Raw genomic sequence first — 21,004 nt, 5'->3', positions numbered from 1 at the left:
CTGGATTTTTTTTCTAGCTTTTTAATTTTAAATCAACATGTAACTTGTTTTGAGTACTCTGTAGCCCATCCCTTCTGTGAGCTGATGTACCAACTACAGCACATCCACAGCATATGTGACTTGAGGCTGCTTTTACCAGCTTCACCATAGCTCCCCAACTCACTGCCAGTGGCATGCTGCTGGGGGTATTTTGGGGAATTGGCTCCCAGATAATCTTTACAGCACACTGGGAGAGAGATTCCTGCAATCCCACTGCCCCTCCTCACTCTTCCAGAGCTCTTGTGCTATCCTTCTGGGGAATTTTCATATTCTGGGGTGCATGTCACCTGGGAGGATACTATGCCACGTCCTTTTTATTAATGCTTAAAATTATGATACAGATTAAAAAGGAACAGAAATTATTAGTGTCAGGCTTGTAGAGCTGTGTTCCCCTTTCCCCAGCCTCATCCAACTCATTGTGTGTGTTGGTACTGCTTGGACCTGCTGTCCAAGAGCTGAGCTGGGTTATCAGGACCCGTGTGAAGGCAGAGGAGCACGGTGGTTGTGCTGGCTGGTGTGTGTGTAACATGTCAACCTGTGTTGGAAACGAGTTCTTAGAAATTCCATTTGTAAAAATAGGCAGGCAGCGTGGCACTCATCTCCTAGGAAACCCCTCGTTGTGTTATGAGGCTATAATGTGCTATGATTACAGTTCAGATAAAGGGAAGCAGAGTTGCTGTCAGCTTGTTTCTGCTGGAGTTTTCCAACACAGAAGGTCACCCGTATGTAACAGTATACTCTTGCTGGTGTTTGTGGACTGGTTGGGGCACTGAGCTGGTTTCTCTTGTGCCGTTGCTCACTGGAGACTGGGAGGTGAAAACAGAAGCATGTGTAGCTAAGAGTTTTGCTGCGTGCAGAAACCATGGGTGGTTGGGGTCTAAAGCTTTTATGGGTGATGTGACAGAGATCTCAATGCCTGGTGGCTTCCATCGACCAGGCTCACCTCCCTGGGTGGGGAGATCTGTCATTCTGTCAGATGAAATGCAGGAAACACCAGCACCTTTTTCCTGCTGTAATTCTCTAAGAGGCTCAGCTGCTTTGGTGCAGGTGTGCATGCAGGAGGGACTACTTCCCTCCTGATGCTGTCTTCTACCATCATATGGAGAAGGCAGGAATGGCTCCTGTCCTCGGGAAGATTTCTGCATGTGCCACTGCCTTTTTTGGGTGATAACAGGATAGGATAAACCCAGAGGACTGCTTTTGTTGGGCCTCATATACTCTCTGCTTCATCTGGACACAGTGCCCAGGCTGGGCATAGTTTGGACAGAAGCTGGTGCAAGGTTCTTATCCTTAGATCACCTGGGGAATTTCCTCTTGGTCAGTCCCAGTGCAGTGACATCAGTGTCCCTTGACATCAAAAATGTTCCTTCAGAGCAGTGCAGAGGCACATGATAATAGGTTTAGGAGGAGAAAGTTGTGCTGGTGCTGCGTCTGTTTTGTGAGTAACTTCAGGAATCTGGACAGCACCTTGAAGGTGGAGCTGCGGGGAAATCCCTTGCCAGCAGAAGCTGATGGGAGAACCCTTTTTGCTCCGAGGTTTGAATGAGAGCAGGACTGAGACACATGCATAGAAACTGTGTGGCAATTCTTTTAGCAGAAGGATCTGTGAGTTTCAGGAGCACCTGGTAACTGCTGGATACAGCTACGCTGAAATAATCTTTGCCAAAATGTTTGTTTGCAAGCCTGCTGGTTACCAGGCAAACCCGTCTGCTAAGATTTCTTAGCATACCTCAGCTCAGACATGAAACAACATGTGGAAACGCGAGTCAAGAGGTGGGGGAGAAGGGAAGCAAACACTCCTCTGGTGTTTTTAAAAGTGGCCATTGAAAGGAAGGCTTCAGATGGAGCTCTGGGTATATTGCAGTGGCTTTTCCTACCAGAGCTCAATTCTGAGCTACAGAACAAATTGCATTGCATTTTACTGAATTGTCCCTCCCCCCACATTTTATTTTTATTTTAACTCTAAGCTACTATTTGGAGTGGGCAAGGATACAAAATACACATCGTTTTTAGTCCAAATATTTAAAATAGATACACGAGACTGGCTGGATGGGTAACAACAGGATGAGAACAAACCCATTACAGTTTTCTAGAGGGACAGAAGGGCTCTTACATGAGAGGAATTGTTCAGCTGTGCTTGTGACAGCTCTGAACCCTGTGGCCTCTTCTTTCAGAGGCTCATCATGCTCATGGGGAGCACAGCCTGACCAGGGGCTGTCCACTGGGTCTGCACAATTGATCTGGAAGAGGCCAATCCTATTTGTGCCCTGGTTGTGTGATCTGATTAACTAACCTAAATTTGTCCTTGAAACAGGAAGGGACTGTGCTGTGATCAGGGGCATAAAAGCCTTATGAGTCTCAGTCCTCATTTTGATTTGAATATGTGCTTATTGTGCACACTCAGGTCCCGTGAATTAAGGAGGAGATTTGCGTGCTTAGCTTTCAGAATGTCCACACTGCAGATGTTTTCAGTCGATCTCTCCCCTGGGGCTCCCTTTCTCTCAATGAAGATCCAGAGACGTGTTTAGGGTATGTTTTATCTGACCACTATTAGTTACTCCCAGACAAGCTGATGGCACTGCTGTATTGGCCATCTCTCATCTGTAATGCATGGGGAAGTAGCTCAGACATCAATAACATCCACGTAGTTGTGCTCAGGACTTTCCTTCTGGGTAGCCAAGCTCTGCTTTCTCTTGAAACAAGACCAGACCCTGAGGCTGAAATATATCTCAGCTCATTGCAGCTGCCGGACAGGCATTTTGGAGCTAGATCTGGGCATCTCAGATGATCTGTTTGACCAGAGGTAGGTGGCAATTGGAGCGTGGGATTTTTGGCAGAAGGGGCGTAAGGATTTGTGCAGTGCTATGTTGTGCTTCCCTCAATGTATTTTAGGATGGGATGTAATTGCCTGTTGGAGATGCTTTTCTGAGTACAAAAGGAGTGTGCACTTTTAGATTATGCGATGTTCTTTGCTTTTAAATAAATGTTACTGAAGGATGGGTCCATGTGGTTCCTGTTCCTCACGTAGCTCATCTGTAGAATGGATCATACAGTTCCTGAAAGATGGTCACTGTTTGAAAACCACATGTCAAGTAATGCAGTCATTTGTTTTTGATTACTGAGGAAGAGCTCCAGAGATGATACTTAGGCTCTGATTCTTAAAGATACCACCTGAAGGCATGGGGTGACATCTTTTGCAACTTGGATTTGAAGGTCCAGGCACCTTTAGGCAAAACTCTCGGGTTAATTGGATTTTCCTATGGTTCAAACCCAACTGACAAGTTATTTGCTCTTTAGGCAAGTTAGGCTAGTTTCGTCTTTACTAAAGATGAACTGAAATTCACTTCAGAGGGAACATAGAAAATGCTGAAAGCAAAACTAGTGTTTACACTATCTTTGCTTTGCTCCAAAAGATGCAGTGTCATCCAGTTCCTAAATTGATCCAGCCTCTTTGGAGAGTGCCAGATCATTTCTTACATTTCCGCGTGGAGGAAGAGGAAGAAATGTACTTTTTCAAATTGGTGTAATTTGCTTTATAAGGCCAGATAAGATCTCCAGAAATCAGATGTGTTGTAATAGACCCTGCATATATCAGTGTCAGAACAGGGAAATGCTTTGAAAAACGTTATGGAGCTCACTTATCCCTCAAGAAAGGTTTGCGGTCATTATTAGGAAAAAAAAAAAAAAAAAAAAAAAAGGGTTATTTCCCAGTGAGAATGCTGTCATCAGATAAATCCTGGGAGACAATGAGCTCTTTTCGTCTTATAAGATGAAAGTGGAAAAAAGGTACTTAAATATTCACTTTGGAAAGAAAGTGATCATCAGTGGAGAAAATAAACTGCTTAACAGCCCATTTGTGAAATGCATAATGGAAGGAAGAGCTCAATACAAAAGGCTGTATGTTTTGCTTTTGATTCTGGGTAGCTTTACTATGATTACCACAGAGGATGTAAAGTAAGCGTAATAGGCCTTTAAAGACAACACTTCCCTTTCTAATAGGGGTCAGGATTAATCAGAAAAGAGCAAACAGTTCAGGAAAGTAAAGCACTGTAATAACAAACAAGACTGGGTATCTGTGCTGGGCCAGTTTCCCTTTTTAGCATCCATGCATCACTGTCTCAGACCAGACTGCATAGCATCCTATTGAATTAGCATATACCAGGCAGCTAAAACAAATTAGTTCATCTCAGAAAGGGAAGAGTTTCCGCAGAAACTTTTCGTTTTGGCTTAATTTTTGAGCATTATGTGGTTTACTCTCTTCTGCTCCTCAGTTTGATGACACCAAAACATGCATGCCTTGCTCTGCTCTGCACGTAAGGGCTTTATTTGCCCAGGGGTCTCATCAGCCACGTACTTCAGTGCCATTACCCTGCTGGTGTGTGAGCTGAAGTGCCCCAGGCCCTGGTGGATTCCTCATCCACGTGGCTGCAAGCTGTGCCAGCAGCTTTGCTGATGCCCAAAATGTCATATCTGGAGGAAGGGAAGGGGACCTGGCAGTGGCAGGGGGCACTGGCGGTGTGTGCCATGCCCCACTGTGAACTTGAAATTCATCCTGGAGTCAAAATTTAATTTCTCGCTACAGCATTCTTTAAATGGTTCCCAGCAATTTTTCCCTGGGTGAAAATTGTTGACCATTAAGGAGGCGGTTGTGTTCTGGTGAAAGTGGTCTGGGGGAAGAGGCAGGTCTGTGAAGTCTTCCTTGACTATATTGTCAAAATTTCATGCTTTATCATGTGCAACTTAAACTTCACAGAAGTCTCTCCTTTAAGTAGCTGACATGGTTTTTCAATCTTAATTCTAGTTAATTTCTTTTTTTTTTTTTCTCTGAGAGTATAAAATACTGAGGAGTTAAACCAAGAAGAAATGATAAGCTTCAAATTGCCATTAAAATTCTCCCATCTGACTGGTGACAAAAACTGTCAAAACACTAAGCTGTTGTAATTGTAGATAATAGTACCCAAGAAAGTAGAAGTTAAATCCAAACAAATCCAGACGCTTTTGGTAACTGCACGAGATGAAAGCTTTGTGCTGCTTGTTCCATCGTAGTTAGCTGCGGTGTAATGGGAGGAGAAAACCAAACTGGTGTATAAGGAGGGGAAAAAACAGCTCTACCTGGAGCATGAAGCTGTCATATGTCTGTTGTGGTCATGGCTATGAGTCCCAGCAGAGACCTGTGGGTTGTTGAGGTTCCTATCCTGGAAGCTGTACTTGATGGGGAGCAGCAAGTTGGTGGGAGAGGTGAAGCCATGAGCTTAGGGATGTGTTGCCTGGCCCCATGCCCAGCAGTTCCCTGGCTCCTCTCATCTTGTGGGTAAGTGGGGACCTATCTGGAGAGAGATGTGTAACCCCAGTGGTCTTAAAGTGCCTTCTAGCTCGGACAAAATGCTGAGGGTATGGAGCAAGAGACATGCTAGTGGTGAAAATCTGCTCCTTGCTGCAGGAACATGCAGCAAACGGTATTTTTGCCCCTTGCTGTTGTTATTTGTGTGTCCATCAGGCAAGATCAACAGCATTTTTGGAACAGCTGGAAGTGCTGTTCATCATCTAGAGCATGTAATAGCAGCTCCAGCCCTGGGTACCAGGCACCTCACGGGGAGGGAGGTCATTGCTGTGGGTGCAGGTCAGGATCAGCCCTGGGGAGGGAAACCAGGGTCAGAAATGGCCCAGGATGGCCAGCTGGGTTAAAGCAGATATTCACCCGGCCCTGAGGTAGAAAAGAGCATTTCTTAGTTTTTGGCTGGGTGGTTTGGTGGAAGTTAAATGAATAGGGAGGCTAAAAATACCAGCGTTAACAGTGTTAATCCTGGTCGTCCTGTGCTTGCAGAGGCAGAGGAAGCATTGCCATAGAAGGGGCTGCAGGGCTGGGATAGTGTGTTTGATGAATGAAAATAGCTAGAAAAAGCATTTGTCCTCTAAAGAATAGATGGAGTCAAATAGACCAGTATGCGTGTTTCTTTTCTCAGAAATTTATATTAAGCTTCTTGGGAATGTGTACGGATATTTGATTTCTGTACTGTGTGTAACACAGCCCCGAGAGCCTCCTCTCTGCTCCTCTGAGTGAAAACACCCTCTTCACTTCAGTTTTGTTACCTTTGCATTCAAACTTCACTGAGCTGTTGAAAATTTCATTGTAAATTCATTTTCACACAGACCTCAGGACACTCGCAGACATGACTTTGGAGCAAAAAACAATTTCCAGCCTTTGTTCGGGTTTATGTTGGGAAATGCCGGGGATTTGGATGAGTGAGGGCATGTGTACAGAAATGACAGAGTAGAAAATTTAATGAAAAAAATAAAGCAACTTCTGCAGAAAAATGGCTTGGGAGAAAAATATTCTGGAGGATCAGAATCTCCTTGGTATGTATTGGTTATACAGAGCCTGAGCTCATCCCACAGTTAACTCCTTGAGGACCGTAAGAAAAGCCTTAAAAGTGCCAGAGAAATTTTTTTTCTTACACACCTCCCTCTGTCTGTAGTGCAGCTCAAAGCTGCCTTTCTTTGGGGAGTCGAGGAACAGAATTTGTCTGTGGTTACCAAAGCCACGCTACAGAAATGGCTTATTGGGTTTGGTCGGTCTCACCCATTCTGTTGGTCTCCCATCTTGGGGTGATCTTCTAGGTGGATGTGGTAGATTTCTCAAACCATGAGCGTTCACTCATTTTTTCCATGGTTTGGCTGGGGCAAAGTACACACAGAAGGCCAACTGTACCATAATTAAGATCATTAGCTCCACACAGCCTGAAGATGTGAAATCTGTTTCCTGACTATGTCTGTTGATTTAGTGTGACAGAGCACCTGCTAATGTAGTGGAAAACTCTCAACGTGGAGGTCTCTGCAAATGGAAAAATTAAGTTTTCTCCCTCCATCTACTCTTCGTCTTCATTTTGTTAGTGCTTTTGTAACAACATTTTTTTTTTTTAAGAATAAGAACAGATTTATTGTCACATTATATGTTGTATATCTATTTTATTTCAGAAATTAAGCATTCACCTTAAATTATAGTTCAAACAGATGAGGAAAAGTTATTTGGCATTTATTTTACTTTGATCTGCAGGATAACCTAGCCTCGCAACTTTTGTTATCTAATAGAAAATCCATTCTGTTTGGATATGAATGCCATTCATATTGCAATGATAATCTTGAAATCCTAATCTGAAAATCTGAATTAAAGAAAATAACCAAATAAGAAATAATTGAAACAAAAACTATAAAATATTGACATCTCATAGGATGCTGACATATGCAAAGGGGTGAGGAGTCAGCAGGTCTCAGCCGCCTTCCAGAGTTTGCCATCATCTCAATGTCACTTGTGCAGTCATTTAACCTTTTTTCTTTCGCACTGTTCCTAATTCATATGAAAACGATCTAGATCACAAAATTATTTCACACTTTAATTAGAAGTTTAACGAGAGCTGATCCTCTAGGGTAAATGATAATGTGGTCATAACTTTCAGAAGTAGGTTCTGTTGCCACACACTTATTTCAGCAGCTAGCTAGGTGGTTTAATTTTGCAGAAGTTTCTTGCTTACCCATTTCCACTGCTGTCCTAGTTCCTCAAAACTGTGATGCTTTTCCTATTCATTTACTCTGACCTCCAGGAAGGACCTGCAAAGCTCCCTGGGGGGTTTGTAGCCCCCAATTCAGAGAGGCAAAGGCTGTGTCCCCAGGCACAGTGGAAAGGTTGCTGTTAGCTATTTCCCAGCTCTGGGGAGTGGGACATCCCATTCACTGCAGATACCTTTGAAATGATGACTTTTATTTAATTAACCTCTTCTCCCTGCTTTTTAAAAAACCTGTGTTGGAGTGTGAAAATAATTTTTGGACCAATTTTTTGGGGGAAAGGAAGAGTGTGTGTTGTGGAGTGCTGTGAGAATAAAAATTCCCCAGATATTTTCTGGGTAATATCTTGGTAATTTTCAGAGTAAACACGTTCCTCAAGATTTCACAGAATTTAAAAAAAAAAAAAAAAAAAAAAAAAAAAAAAAAAAGTTTACCATTATTTGCTGGTATCCTTCCCAGAAATTGCATTTTTCCATGCATGAAATTTCAGATAAAAACTCATAATTCAAAATACAAGATTCACCGAGTGGCTTCCAAATCTCTTTCTGTCTCAGTGATGATTTAACATCACTTGATGATGCTTAATAGAAGCCACATCCTTTTTACAAGAAGTCTTGTCATTTCAGTGGTGAACAATGCATCATTTTCTAAACCCAAACACATTGAGAGAACTTTGGACACAATTACCTTTTAACCCTCAATTAAAAAAAATGCAATAAATTCTTAGAGATAAACTGTTGCCTTCATTTATGTCTTGATTTTAAAGGGCACATTAATTCTTTGGGGGGAGAAATATCTCCTTTAGTAAGCCTGCTAGACTGGTGTTCTGGGGATTCTTTTTTATTTTTTTTTTTTTGAGGAAATGGGGAATTTGCTGTAGGATATTTTACTGTTAGCAAGAAAACAAGCAGCTTTGTATTTCTTTCTCTCTGTTTTTTACCTAGTCATGTATAAGTCAAGAAAGATTTAGTGGGGGCTGGATTGGATTATTAAGTGTGGGTGAATTCATCTGTGTATTTGAAATTAAGATAATTACTTGTCCATCTATATACTATTATTTCTGGCTCTCCCTTGACTCCAGCACACTGCAGGAGTGTCTATGCTGCCTATTGCTTGGTGATTTTTTTCTGCTAATACTTCCTTTTTTTTTTTTTGTCTTATACCTTTCTTTCCTCCCCAACTGTATTTAACTCTCTGATCCCTATCTGCATTTCTTCCAGCACACTTCTCTTTTCTTCCAGCACTTCTCTTTCTTTTGTCTGCTGCCTCTGTGCTTCTTTTTTTCCTTGCCTGTGACCGCAGGAACTGTGCAGCAGGAACACGTGTAGTGCAGCAGGAGCGTGCAGACCATCAGTGCCAAGGGCTGGCATTTATGTGAATGCTTTAAGTGAGGGTCAGCTCATTTCTTGCTTTAACGAGAAAGACTGCTAAGAAGATATGGAATAGTTTTTTACCAGTGTATATCAGAGTTCCCCCTAAAAATGCATTTATATACACAAAAGCTGCTCCAACCCCATGGCTGTCCTGGTATGTGGAGGAAGAAATCCAGTAAAATGGTGAATCCAGCTGAAATAGAGGCATTTCTCCAAGCTCAGTTTATTATATAGAAGGATATAAAGGGATTTCATTGATTTTGGCGTCTTAGAAGAGCAATGAAATCCCGATCAGAACGGGAGCTCTGTGCTTTGCAGTGTTGTAAACACTCAGAGAGCTGCGTGAGCAGTAAATGACCAGTATGGATGTGCTGCTTCTAATGGCATTTAACTACAGCCAAAAAGATTATTCAAGACACAGCTAGAGTGAAGTGGTGAAAGCTTAAGTAGATAGGACTTTAAGGCGTTCATGAATTATAGCTGGGAGCTGCCCTGTGAGTTTCTGAGCATCCGAGTCTTCAGCCAAAGCCGATAAGCACTGAGGGGTCTCAGGATTTCCCAGTAAAGGGATTTTATTGCAATTCCAGTCTGGCTGTTCCCAGCATGAGGGTTAGAAAGAAAGCACCATTTGGTGAACCAAGTAATTAGGACTGTTGACAGGAAAGCAAAGAGTAGGTCTGCAAAAATACGTTGTGTGGCTCGATTTTCTTTTTTTATTGCTCCAGCCATTGGGACTGATTGCATGGACTCTGAACTGGAGTCTGTGATGCTCCAACATGCCGTGGCAGTTTATACACAATGCAGAAAACAAAGCTGTTCCTGTACTTAGTGCGGCACAAATGAGTCTGGACATTTTTGGGGTCCTTTTTGCCAAAAACGCAAGGCAAAGCATTCTTTGTTCAGAGGGTCACTGCCACATGGACACAAACCACCAGTTTGCAAAAGTCTCTTTTAATCCCTTCCTAAACTTCCCCTCTCATTTCCCTTTTGCTGCTAATGACCAAAACGTTTCTGTGTAAACAGGCACTTTCTATCCAGCATCCTTTTCTGTCTGCCTGCTTCGCTTACCCCTTGGCTCAGTGATTCACTTGGTCCTTTCGCAACTCAGGAACTGGTGCTGAGGTCAGGGGTGCTTGGTCGTGTCGTTGAGCCTAACTTAGAAAGGGAGAGACAGGAGAGGAAACGTTTCTGTTGGTCCACAGACATCTAGATAAGCAGTGACTGTGGACAACAAAAGTCAGGGAAAGTTTGTGGTAGCCAAATGAGGCTGTGATCAAATACTAATGTTTGAGGAGTGGGTTAGAGTGTGATTGGGTTTGCTCAGCCTCTTTTCAGAGAGAGCTATGTAGAAGAACAGAATAACCTAGTGATGGATAACCTGGTGTCCTACCTCTTTTAGTGTTGTATATATAAAATGTGATCCTTTGGCTCTTGGACTTTGAGTTGGGATTTAGGTAGTGCTACGTTTTGGGTGGTGCTTGGCTCTGGTGTCTCGGGCAAGGCAGCTGCTTTGGGAGGAGGTTTTGGTGAACAGGAGCAGGGATTTGCTGTGCCTCAGCAGGCTGGTGGTGCTCTGCCATGCCCAGTACCTCACCGCTAAACCAGTAATGAGCTAAACCTGATAAACCAGGAATATCAGAGCAGCCCCAGTGTGCCAGAGTGAAAGTCCATCCAGATGCCAAAAGGTTCTGAAGGATGCCCAAATCTCAGAAATTCTCAGAAAGCAGCAGCAAAAACACATAAGGGTCCTGCCTGTCACATGTGCCTGGCCTCTTTGGAGGATGCTTTGGAGGAAGACATGAGAGTGCAAGAAATAATACTGTTACAGAATAACCCAATGAAGGAGAGGCGCCGCCCACTCCTGGCAATTAGCGACTGGCTGCTGTGATGATGTTTCTGCATCCTTTATTTGTGTAATCCTCTCTGGGGTAACTGCGGGGAAGCTGCTATTAAGGCAGACATTTGGGCTTGTGACTTAATCCGATTGTTTGGCTTTAGCGATTACACAGGGCAGTTTGTTTTGTGGAATAACTCTGTGTACAGAGAGGAACTCTGACGCTGCTTCTCCGTCTGAGTCAGGGTTGAGTGAAGGGTGAAGAGATGCTCAGAGAGGACCAGAGCGGAGGCCCTGACCTCTTGTGGTCACTGAGGAACCGAGAGCGCGTTTGGCACCCATGGGTCATTTGCTCCCAGGGACTTTGTGGTGCTGTGTGAATTAAACCTCAAAAAAAACTTCAGAGAAGGGAAAAGTGCATCATTCATCATACGTCAAATCAGCAGCTTGGCTGCGGTCCTTGCCCCTGTGTATGGAAATGGCACTTTCTGATTTTTGACCTTTGCTCAAACTTCTGCTGGACTGTGGTTCTTTATTAATATTGTTGGGTTTGGTGAGCCTTTAATATTTTGCTTGAATGCCTTTATATATCTGTAAAAACAGTGAAAGATTCTCATAATGCTGTGGCTGTGATTAACGAGAGCAGCTATCAAAATCCACCAGAAGAATAGATTCAATTGCTGTATTTCAGATAACAACTTGCGAAGAAATGACACCACTTAAAATCTCTGCTTTTCTTTTCTTCCTTCAGGGGCGCATTTTCTGAAGTTGTTTTGGCTGAAGAGAGAGCTAGTGGGAAACTATTTGCAGTCAAGTGCATTCCCAAGAAGGCACTGAAGGGGAAGGAAAGCAGCATAGAGAATGAAATTGCAGTCTTGAGAAAGTAAGTATCAGACCTTCGTTTCTGCTTCTTTGCTTCGATTAGGCTCCTGCGTTTCAGGCACAGGAGCAGTGACTGACAAGTGTGACTGACGGGTTGTTCAGCCCATCACCGGCAGACAAGATCAGCCGAGTTTAAATGATGCTGAAAATGTTTTGAGAAATGCTTTGGTTTTCTTTTATATTAATCCAGCTGGATGGCTGTGAAATAGCAAAGAAAAGGAGTTAGGATGGAGTAAAAGCAGTGATGCCCTGTAAAAAACCTTACCCACTAATAATGTCAGCAATTGGGTTGTCGCCTTTGAGGAGAGCAAGAGTGGGGTTGTTATTTCCAGGTGCTTAAAGCAGTTGATACACTGATTGTTGTAAAACCAATTAGGCATGCTACAGATTGCTCAAGGTGACAGTGGTAGCCTGTAGTAGCTCTGTCACCTCTGCTCTATCAGAGTTGTCCATGGAGTGCAAGTTTTTCCTGACGTAAATCAGACATAAACGAGCAGCTCAGGAGTGTGGTGAGTTCAGAGCAGTCATTAGAGGCTTGATCCGTACCTCTTCCTTACCTCGTGCCCTGAAGGCAGGATTTATCTCACCTGGCTTGAGACACTTGGATCTGAACTTGTCACCCTTGCCTTTCTTTCTAGTTAGTGGGAGGAGATCGGTAACTTTAGGACTGGTCTATACGACCCGTTTTAGATTTCTAAAAGCAGCTTTTCTTCTCATTTAATTCAAAGTAGCACAATTATATAGAAGTCTACATTGGACTGGGGCAACCAAATTCCTGCTGCTCTGCTGTACCTAGTGGGGCATTTTGCACCAGGTCTGTGTCATGTAGAAGTTGGTGGCTCATGGTCTGAGCACTACAAGGCAAAAACTGATCCTAAATCTTTAGATACTTAGATACACTAAATGCTCAAGCAACCTAAGCCAAAGGAGCAGGTTCTAGGGCAAACTCAGCGATCTCAGGAGGCAGAGGGGGTCATTTTCAGCAGAGAGGAGCATGTGGGGCTCTGAAAAACTACAAGGATTTGTTGCAGTTGCTTTCCCATTGCTGGACCCATTTGAGGGAAACCCAGTGATAACTGCAGCATGTTGGCTTGCTGGTTGGTGGTACTGAGAACCCCATTGCCATCTCCACGACCAGGTAATAAAGGCTAATACCAGGCAGCTTGAAACAGTCTCTGTGGGTCTGTCCCCTGATACTCATACATTACTATAAGAGCAGAAGAAGCAGCACCCAGGCTGGGCTATTCGTGTTGCAATGGTACGAGAGGGAGTAGGCAGAAAATTCCTCAATTCCATGCAATTAAATCTACTCAGTCTCTTGTCCTGTGCACGCTAGGGCCATGAGATTTTTCCTTTTTTTATCTCCTGATGTCATCTACTTAGCTGTTGCTAATACAAACTTTGCATGTTATTGTATTTATTCTGAAAATAGGCATCTTTGCTAGCAGATGCAGTATTGAATTTGTATGCACCACCAAGAAAATGCTTAGAAAATAACATTCTGGTTCTGCCTGGGATCGAGGAGAGGAGATATCAACCTATTTCTCTGTTCAATAAATTATCTGCTTCAAAACCTGTCAGTAGAAATATATTTGAGAGGGGTGGGGTGGGTCTTGAGCAGCTGTTGCTAAGCTCCAAAGGTATCTAAGTGCCTTGGTTTTGTTTCTGATAGCTTCATACTGCGTAGGGATGGCTAGCGTGTGTGTTGCCTAATTAGTGGGTAGGATGCCAGGGCTCCAGGCTGCCCTGGATGGCAGCTGTAACAAACCATGCACTGAACTGGGCACTTCTAGGGAGGATGTGAGCAGGGGATGCCTGCAGGGAGGGATTTGTCCCTCTTCCCTGCAAGGAGTGCACAGAGCCATAGAGGATGGATGCAAAGCAGATATAAATCAGCACATGTGCTGCCCCCATTCTCTGTTTTTGTATCATGCTTTTGGGGGGTGCTTGAACTCTAATAGGATTAAAGTCCCAAATGACAGCCTGTGCAGCTGAAATGAGAGCAAACTCCTTGTGTCCTCTTAGAGGTTGCCTGTCAGACAGGTACCTACCAGGGAGCCACAAATGTATTCACTGCATCCTCTGCCAGCTCTCTGAGCTGCTCGTGCTCCTGTGTGTGTGGTGAGCAGGGTTTTGGGGACAGTCAGAGGTGGTGCTGACTGTCCTTTGCACCCTTTGTGCCCTTTGGAGGAGGTTTGTCCTCCTGTTGGCCCTGTCAGACCACCCACTCCAGAATCAAGATGCAGGAGGGTTTGGATGCTGCTGTCTGTTGAACCTGCATTTAAATGATATCTTTTAAATTCAGGACTGAAAGTCTGTGCGTGGAGCACTGTAGGAAGCAGAACCTGGTGCTGAAAGCATGAACTTAATGACCAAAACCCTTGCATCACCTCTCATTTCTGCTGCTGGCTTCCAGCATGACCATGCTGGAAGTGCCTTCTGTCTGAAATAGCTGTTGTCTGTGACAGAGCCAAAAGCCTTTAAATAAAAAGTTTTACCTTCAGGACCTTTGCTTTCCTTTCCTCATGTCAGCAGATGGAGAAGAGTGGGTCCAAGAGGGGAAGTTCCTGGTCTGGACTTTTAATGTAAAACCATTGCAGTGTGTCCCATCAGCCCTTCTCTGTCTCGGTTTAAAAAAAAACACACTGGAAGTGTTAAACCAAACATTACATGCTGGGGAAGGCCGGTGGTCCCCACATGTAGTTCATGGAAGGTAGGAGATTTTATCTTTTGGATGCTCTCTGTCTGTGGGCTTGGCCGCTGTTGCTGCCAAAACAAAATGACACATTTTAAAAGCGATGTTCTGCTAACAGAGGAGCTGCCAGCCAACTGATCTGCATGTTTGTGTGAGTGCCAGAGTGAATCATGCTCCCTCCAACATTTTATTTTTCCAGCCATGGCCAACAAATCTGTTCTTAAAAAAGAAAAAAGACGGAAGAGCCGTTAAGTCAATATTTACGCCTAGCAACCTTAACAGGGTTCTTCCAATATGGACTCTCTTGTTTCCCGTGGAAATCCATGGCAACATTCCCCGAAGACTCAGATGGGTGGGGATGCAGTGGGAAGGAGCTCGCTGTTGGACGCAGTGCTGGCAGAGACAAAGTCTGCAGCTAATCCGGGAGCCCCAGCCTGACGAATTCTTTCGGCCCCATTTCAGCAAAGCATTTAAGCATGTGCCCAATTCTAGGTGATAATTCATCCCTCTGAATTCAGCTCATCCTTCTGAAATCAGCTCATTCCTTTCAGTTTGAGCTCTCCTTGTTGAACTCAGGGCTAAAAGGATGCTCCATGACAGGGGGGAAATCCCACTGGGCACCTCTGTTCAAGTCTGCATCAGGAGTGGAGTTTTTAGTGTCCCCATTCCATGCCCATCTGATGGGCTGGTGCACAAGGACTGCTGTTTCTCATAGCTGTGTGCTGGCTGAATGGAGCTGGACACGGTGCAAAAGGTTGCATCTCAACACAAAAAAACAAGTGAGAAGCTGGGCTGCATCAGCTGCTCCGGGTTTACTTCTTTTGCAGTGGAAAAAGTACTATTTTTTAGAATCTGTCTGAGGAAGGAAACTGGATCTCTAGGGTAGGACTATCACGGCTGTGTAAACTGCCTTGATTGCAACCCAGCACACTGTGTTACACGAACTTTTTCTAACGTGAGATGTGGGCAGTTTCATAACCAGCTCAGAAAGCAACCCATTTCTGCTTTTTAAGCAGAGAAGTAAATGCAGTTCCTTCCATTGTTTGCTGTAGAATAGTGGAAATTTCTTCCCCGTATGCTAATTGTGCAGGTGTGAACACACTGAAAGATGAATCGGCTGTTAGACGGGCTCCTGAAGGCAGTAGGTGGTGTGAAGAGCTGGACTGCAGTGAGCATCAGTTTGAGGCTAGTGAAGTAGAGAAAAACAACCTTGGAAGAGAAAAATATACCTGATATATGTGCCTTTCCTTTCCTTTCCTTTCCTTTCCTTTCCTTTCCTTTCCTTTCCTTTCCTTTCCTTTCCTTTCCTTTCCTTTCCTTTCCTTTCCTTTCCTTTCCTTTCCTTTCCTTTCCTTTCCTTTCCTTTCCTTTCCTTTCCTTTCCTTTCCTTTCCTTTCCTTTCCTTTCCTTTGTTTTTTTTTTAAATCACAAAGAAACTTTCTAGCTGGTGGTATGTTATCGGGGTAATACCTGCACAATCAGAAAGGTTTGGTGCTGAGTCAGAAGAAGGCAAGGGGAGGAATCAATGCAGGTGTATTGATCGTAGCAGCCATGTGCACAAATTAGAGTCTTGTTAAACAAATGCTGTTTAGCTAGCACATCAGACTCTGCTTTAGCTAGTTTCTGCTGAATGGGGATTTTAAGAATCTTTTATAAACTATTTAGGTATCTCCCACTCTCCCCACCTGCTCTTTACTCTCCTAGATCCTCTGGGAGAGGCACCGTAAAATTCCTCATTACAAATCCAAGCCTAATTGCAGTGAAGCCATTTTTTCCTGTTAAACAGCATGATCAAACCGTTTCTAGCAGGTCAGCTGTATTTCTGCCCGTGCTTTCCATTCCCATTTCTTTGGAAGAGGTGCTGGGTGTTCAGGCAGTGATTCATGCCCAGACGGTAGCTTCTCTCCTTATACGCCTGCACCTACAGCCAGGAGCTGCAGCTATTATAAAGAGGGAGAGAGGCAGCCTCCTGCAAAGTCTGCAAAACCTACCTCCAAACCCCCCAGAAAACAGAGATTAAAAGTTTTCATCAAGCAGGTGAAAGCTTGGCTGTGCTTGGTCACACCATTAAAGGGGACGTCTTTGATAAGGAATATAGAAAAATCACCCTGTCTCAAGATTTACCTGAAGGCTAAAAGGGGAATTTCAGAAGTCACACAGGTTTGTTCCTTTTTGGTAGCATATTGTCAAGCTTCCCCTAAAACCCCTCTGTCCCCTGCTCTTACCTCTGGCAGGGCTTATCCCTCCCAGGCTAACCCCATAGCCTCTGGGAAGCCAAATCCATGTTCAGTTTTGAAACCCATTAGTCACCCCTTATTAAACTCCTCTGTGCAATTTAACTCAGGATAAAAGGCTACATTAATTCTGAACAAAATTGATCAGGCAGAAGTTTAATGTACCTTAACACAAATTTGGGCACTTAATTAATTCGGCTGAACGTTCCTGAGTGACTTTGTGGGACGGATCCTCCTATTTAAGCCGTGAATGTTTCTGAGTCAAAAAATAAAGCCCTTGCAGGCCTGGATGGTCCTGTGCTCTATTTTCCTAATCCAGAGTCTCTGCTGGTGCCCACCAGTGCTCTCCTACAACAATTATTTTTCTGTGAGAGGTTACCCAGCCAGAGTACAGGGCCAGCTAAACTTGAAGGGGAGGCAGATCCTGTGTTGATGGATTTAGTTTTTAGTGTAAAAACAATGTTTTAATGTAAAACCAATGGTAATTAGGTTGTGCAGCTGGTGTGTAACAGAACAACTGTGGGATTGAGGTTTAAGAGGTTAATGACTAATTAGGACTTGATGCCCCAGCAGTGAGAGCTCTTTTCCTATAAAGAAATGAATGGGATGGTTAAGAAAAGAAAACAAATTGAAAACGCCACCAACAAAAGCCAAAACACTTGGCACCTCTGTCTGTCAGGTAACATTATTTCTCTGAAGCTTTTTTTACCCTATAGACAAAACAGGCTTGCTGCTTTTTTTTCCCCCTCCTATTTTCCCCCACCCTGTGAATAATGGTGAGAAGTTAGGCTGCCTCAGCAAGAACTGCAGAGACAGCTGGTTGTTATATTAAGTAATCACTTTCAGAGAAAGCTTTTATGTAGATTTACTTGCTAAAACCTGGCTTGCTCATGCTGTTGCAGTTGAGCCAGGGTGACAGGAGGCTGGCTCTGCCCTCCCCATGTGGCCATGCTCTGAGCTCTGCTAATTGCAAATCCGGGGCATCCCAAAAAGTGCATCCCCAGCAGTACCCTGCGGATGGATTGGGGTGCCCAGGTGTGAGGTTGCTGCAACGGGGTGACCCTGGGTGGTGTCATAATGATGTCGATGTCAATGGTGAAAGAGTAGGGCTCCAAGAGAATATTCTATCTGCTGTTGTCCCACGTGGATGGGCTTTGTCCTTTGGAGCCACTGTTACTACTGCAGGCATGACCCCAAGAGAGGCAGGTTAGGCATGGAAAGGAGCCAGGATCCACAGCATGGCAGGATAGGGGCCATTTGGACATGCCTCAAGGCTGACATCAGCATTAAGCCATGAGATCATCTTCTGAATCAAGGAAGTGCAAACAGCATGAATTGCCCTTCTCGGGTGTCAGGCAAAAGTGAATCTGACCCTATATATATAGGTATGGCACAGGACAGCTCTGCCTTGGCACTACAAGGTGGATTCTTGCTAAGCTGCTTATTTTGCTGCGAAGAATTCATGCTGATGGGAAACAAACAAGAAAAAAAAACACACAACTGAAACAAAGCTGTCACCGTTTTTGATGACTGAGATGCTGGAAACTTTGCAGGGGAAGACTTTGCAGCCAGGACTGCCCAGATCGCATTTCATGCTAGATTAGATGTAAGCAGATGTACAGAAGCAGATCAAGGCATCTTAAAAATCCTAAAATACATTAGATGAGAAAGAAAAAAATCCCTTCTGAGAGAGTAAACACAAACAAAATCTCCGATGTCTTCTCTAGTCTTGTGGTTTTATTTGCATGTAGCGTTCTCCTAAATAGCCGTGGTGATCCCGTGTTCCTGCCTGAGCTTCTCCAGTGTGCACGCAGACCAGCGTTACAGCATGAGAAGTCATTGCAACCTAATTGCTGGGTGACAACTAGGTGACAACACGGCTGTCCTCCCTTCTGGGGAGCGGTGGCTTACCAAATCTCCCTTGCATAACTGTTCTTCTTCAAGGTCAGCTCGTACCCTGACCCAACTCAAAAGATGGGCCCCAAGAGATGGGGGCAGGTCAGGGGTGATGAAAGGGCATCAGAGCTCAGAGCTCCAGCCTGAGAAATAATTTGGTGCATTTTGGAAGAAACAGCTGCTTTCTGAAATGGTGCTCCAAGATGCTTTCAGATTAGCAGAATGGGTTTTTCAGCCTTAGCTGGAGCCTGCTTCTGTGCCAAATGTCTGTTTTATGTGGACCCCATCCTGTGCATAGCTGCAATCACAAAGCCAGGGTCCTTTCACAGCTTCTAGCTAAAGAATGAGAACATAACCCTATTTTCATGTACTTATTACTCAGGAAGATGGTTACAATTGTATTTTGGTGATACAAGTACCTGATTATATGCGCTGTTGTCTGTTACCTAAAAGGAACGAATTGTTAACAGGCATAAAGCCTCTTTAATAAGATCTAACAGTTTAATAAATGACTCAGCTTTGTATCTGGATGCATCAGGTCTGCCTTTGTCACTCCCACATGTTCAAAGCTAAGTCACCTTATTTGCAAGAAGTGCCTTCAGCTGGGGCCTATGAAGCTCAAAGGATCTAAGGTGGGCCTGTCTGTGCATGGGAGGATGTGCATCTGTGAGACTAACCCAAGAGGTGGTAGACCTGGGGTAAAGTTTAGAGGCTGCAGGGTTTAGGGTAATAGCAGGGAAAGCATTTTCACAAGTGCTTGCAGCCCAGATACATCTTCCAGGATCTGTCACTACCTAGAATCTGATAAAGATGTGGTCCTAAGTGGTTTCATTGGGTAAAATACTTCCTCTTGCTTTTGTTTTTGTTGGTTTTCACAGAGTTCTTCATAGGTCGTCTGGAATATTCTACCTAAAAATAAGTTGTTGTTGTTTTTTTTCCCCATGAAAGTCATTTCTTCATTTGGAAAAGGTTTAAGAGGTTATTTAAAGGTCTCATGGTATTTACAAATTGAAGATGTTCGTGTCAACATGCTATCAACAAATTGCATTTTGCCTGTCTTTTCTAATTTAATCTTGAAATATTAACTGGAGGAATTAAATGTTAAATATTAAGCTATTGCGATGTCCTGTTAAATATTAAGCTATTGCAATGCCCTGCTGGGAGCCAGTTAGCTTAACCATAGGATGACCATATTTTAATGATGGGTAAGTTACTTACATACACAGTCCAAGCACCTCTATGATATTCTTTCATCTCACTTTCATGCTATTAAAATCTGTGGCATTAATTTACATAGCGCTGGAGAGTAGCGAATTAGGGTATAATTTTCAAAGCACTGCATAAAGTAAACCAAGTAAATGCAAGGTAGGATTCATCCGGCCAGCTGGAAGCATCCTCAAGGTACACAGCTGCATCTGAGCTCACATCTCACTTGTTGTGGAAATCATCAAATATGCATTTCTAAGTGGATCAGAATGTACAGGGGGGAAAAATACACAACACAAGTATTCCAAAAATGTCAGTTCAAGAAGGTAGAAAAACAGAAATCTCATCAGAAATGACAGTTTTCATGAGCACTCCTTGTCCAAAGCAGTTGTTTGCTCTTAACAGCATGCTAAAATGCTTTGTGAATACAAGTTACTGCATTTTAAGCCTCCATTATATGAAATTAGACCAGTAGTGTTATTGGTGGGCCAGTTTTTGCAGCATATGAGCTCGGTGCATATTTAAGAAATCTCCATTGGCAACTTCTGCCTTCTATTTTCATTTATAGAAGATGAATCACACTTACATTTTGTCCCTCAATAAGGTCAGGATTCCAGGTATCTTGAACCAGATGTTGACACGGGGGGACTGTCTCTGACCATAAGAAAATGGGTAAATATTTGTATTCCATCCCACTTGCAGTTGCACCAGGTTAAACCTAACAGCAGCCTCTGTGTTTTGAACGCATCCTGGATTGACAACTGCATAAATTAACTGGTATTTGGCCAACTGAGCCTACATTTGTCATCTGTACTACATATTGATTCAGTCTTACAATGCTTACTCATACAACACTTTGCTCAGTAGGAGTTTTCCTGGGAAAAAAAAAATAAAAACCACAAAAGATATGCAGGTATGGACTTTGTCTTTGACCAAGGATAGAGCGATCACAGTTTTGTTCTGAAATAAAAATTCATTTCTTACAAAAATCAGAAATTCAATTTCTTATCATGCCTTGCATTCATAAGGCATTGACTTAAGCAGAATAGATTGTTTTTATTCTGAAGTGAGAGTGGTCATGGTAGGAGGCTGTGCTTCTGCAACTAGAGGACGTTAAACCTATTAATCAAATCAGTTTTCAAAGTAAAGCCTAATATATTCTTTCAGTATATTCATCTTTCTGTGTCTCTGGTTTTCAGATATATTGCCCAATTCTTAAACCTCTGTAAGTGCACAAATCTGTGGGTTAGTTTTAATACTGACAACTTGTAAGTGGCCTATGAAA

General features: G+C 43.4%; 1 protein-coding gene across 4 annotated transcripts in view; it reads left to right on the top strand.

The window, feature by feature from the left end:
- CAMK1D (calcium/calmodulin dependent protein kinase ID) overlaps positions 1–21,004 on the top strand; it is a 220,275-nt gene that overhangs the window by 84,132 nt on the left and 115,139 nt on the right. For all 4 annotated transcript variants that reach the window (XM_082751604.1, XM_082751603.1, XM_082751602.1 and 1 more), the window contains exon 2: positions 11,558–11,689. In XM_082751604.1, the coding sequence (XP_082607730.1) occupies positions 11,558–11,689 (132 nt within the window). The remainder of the gene's footprint in view (positions 1–11,557; positions 11,690–21,004) is intronic.

This window comes from Aythya marila, assembly GCF_965140915.1.
Source record: "Aythya marila genome assembly, chromosome: 1".
NCBI classification, from domain to species: domain Eukaryota; kingdom Metazoa; phylum Chordata; class Aves; order Anseriformes; family Anatidae; genus Aythya; species Aythya marila.
This window is presented reverse-complemented; position numbering and strand designations above follow the sequence as displayed.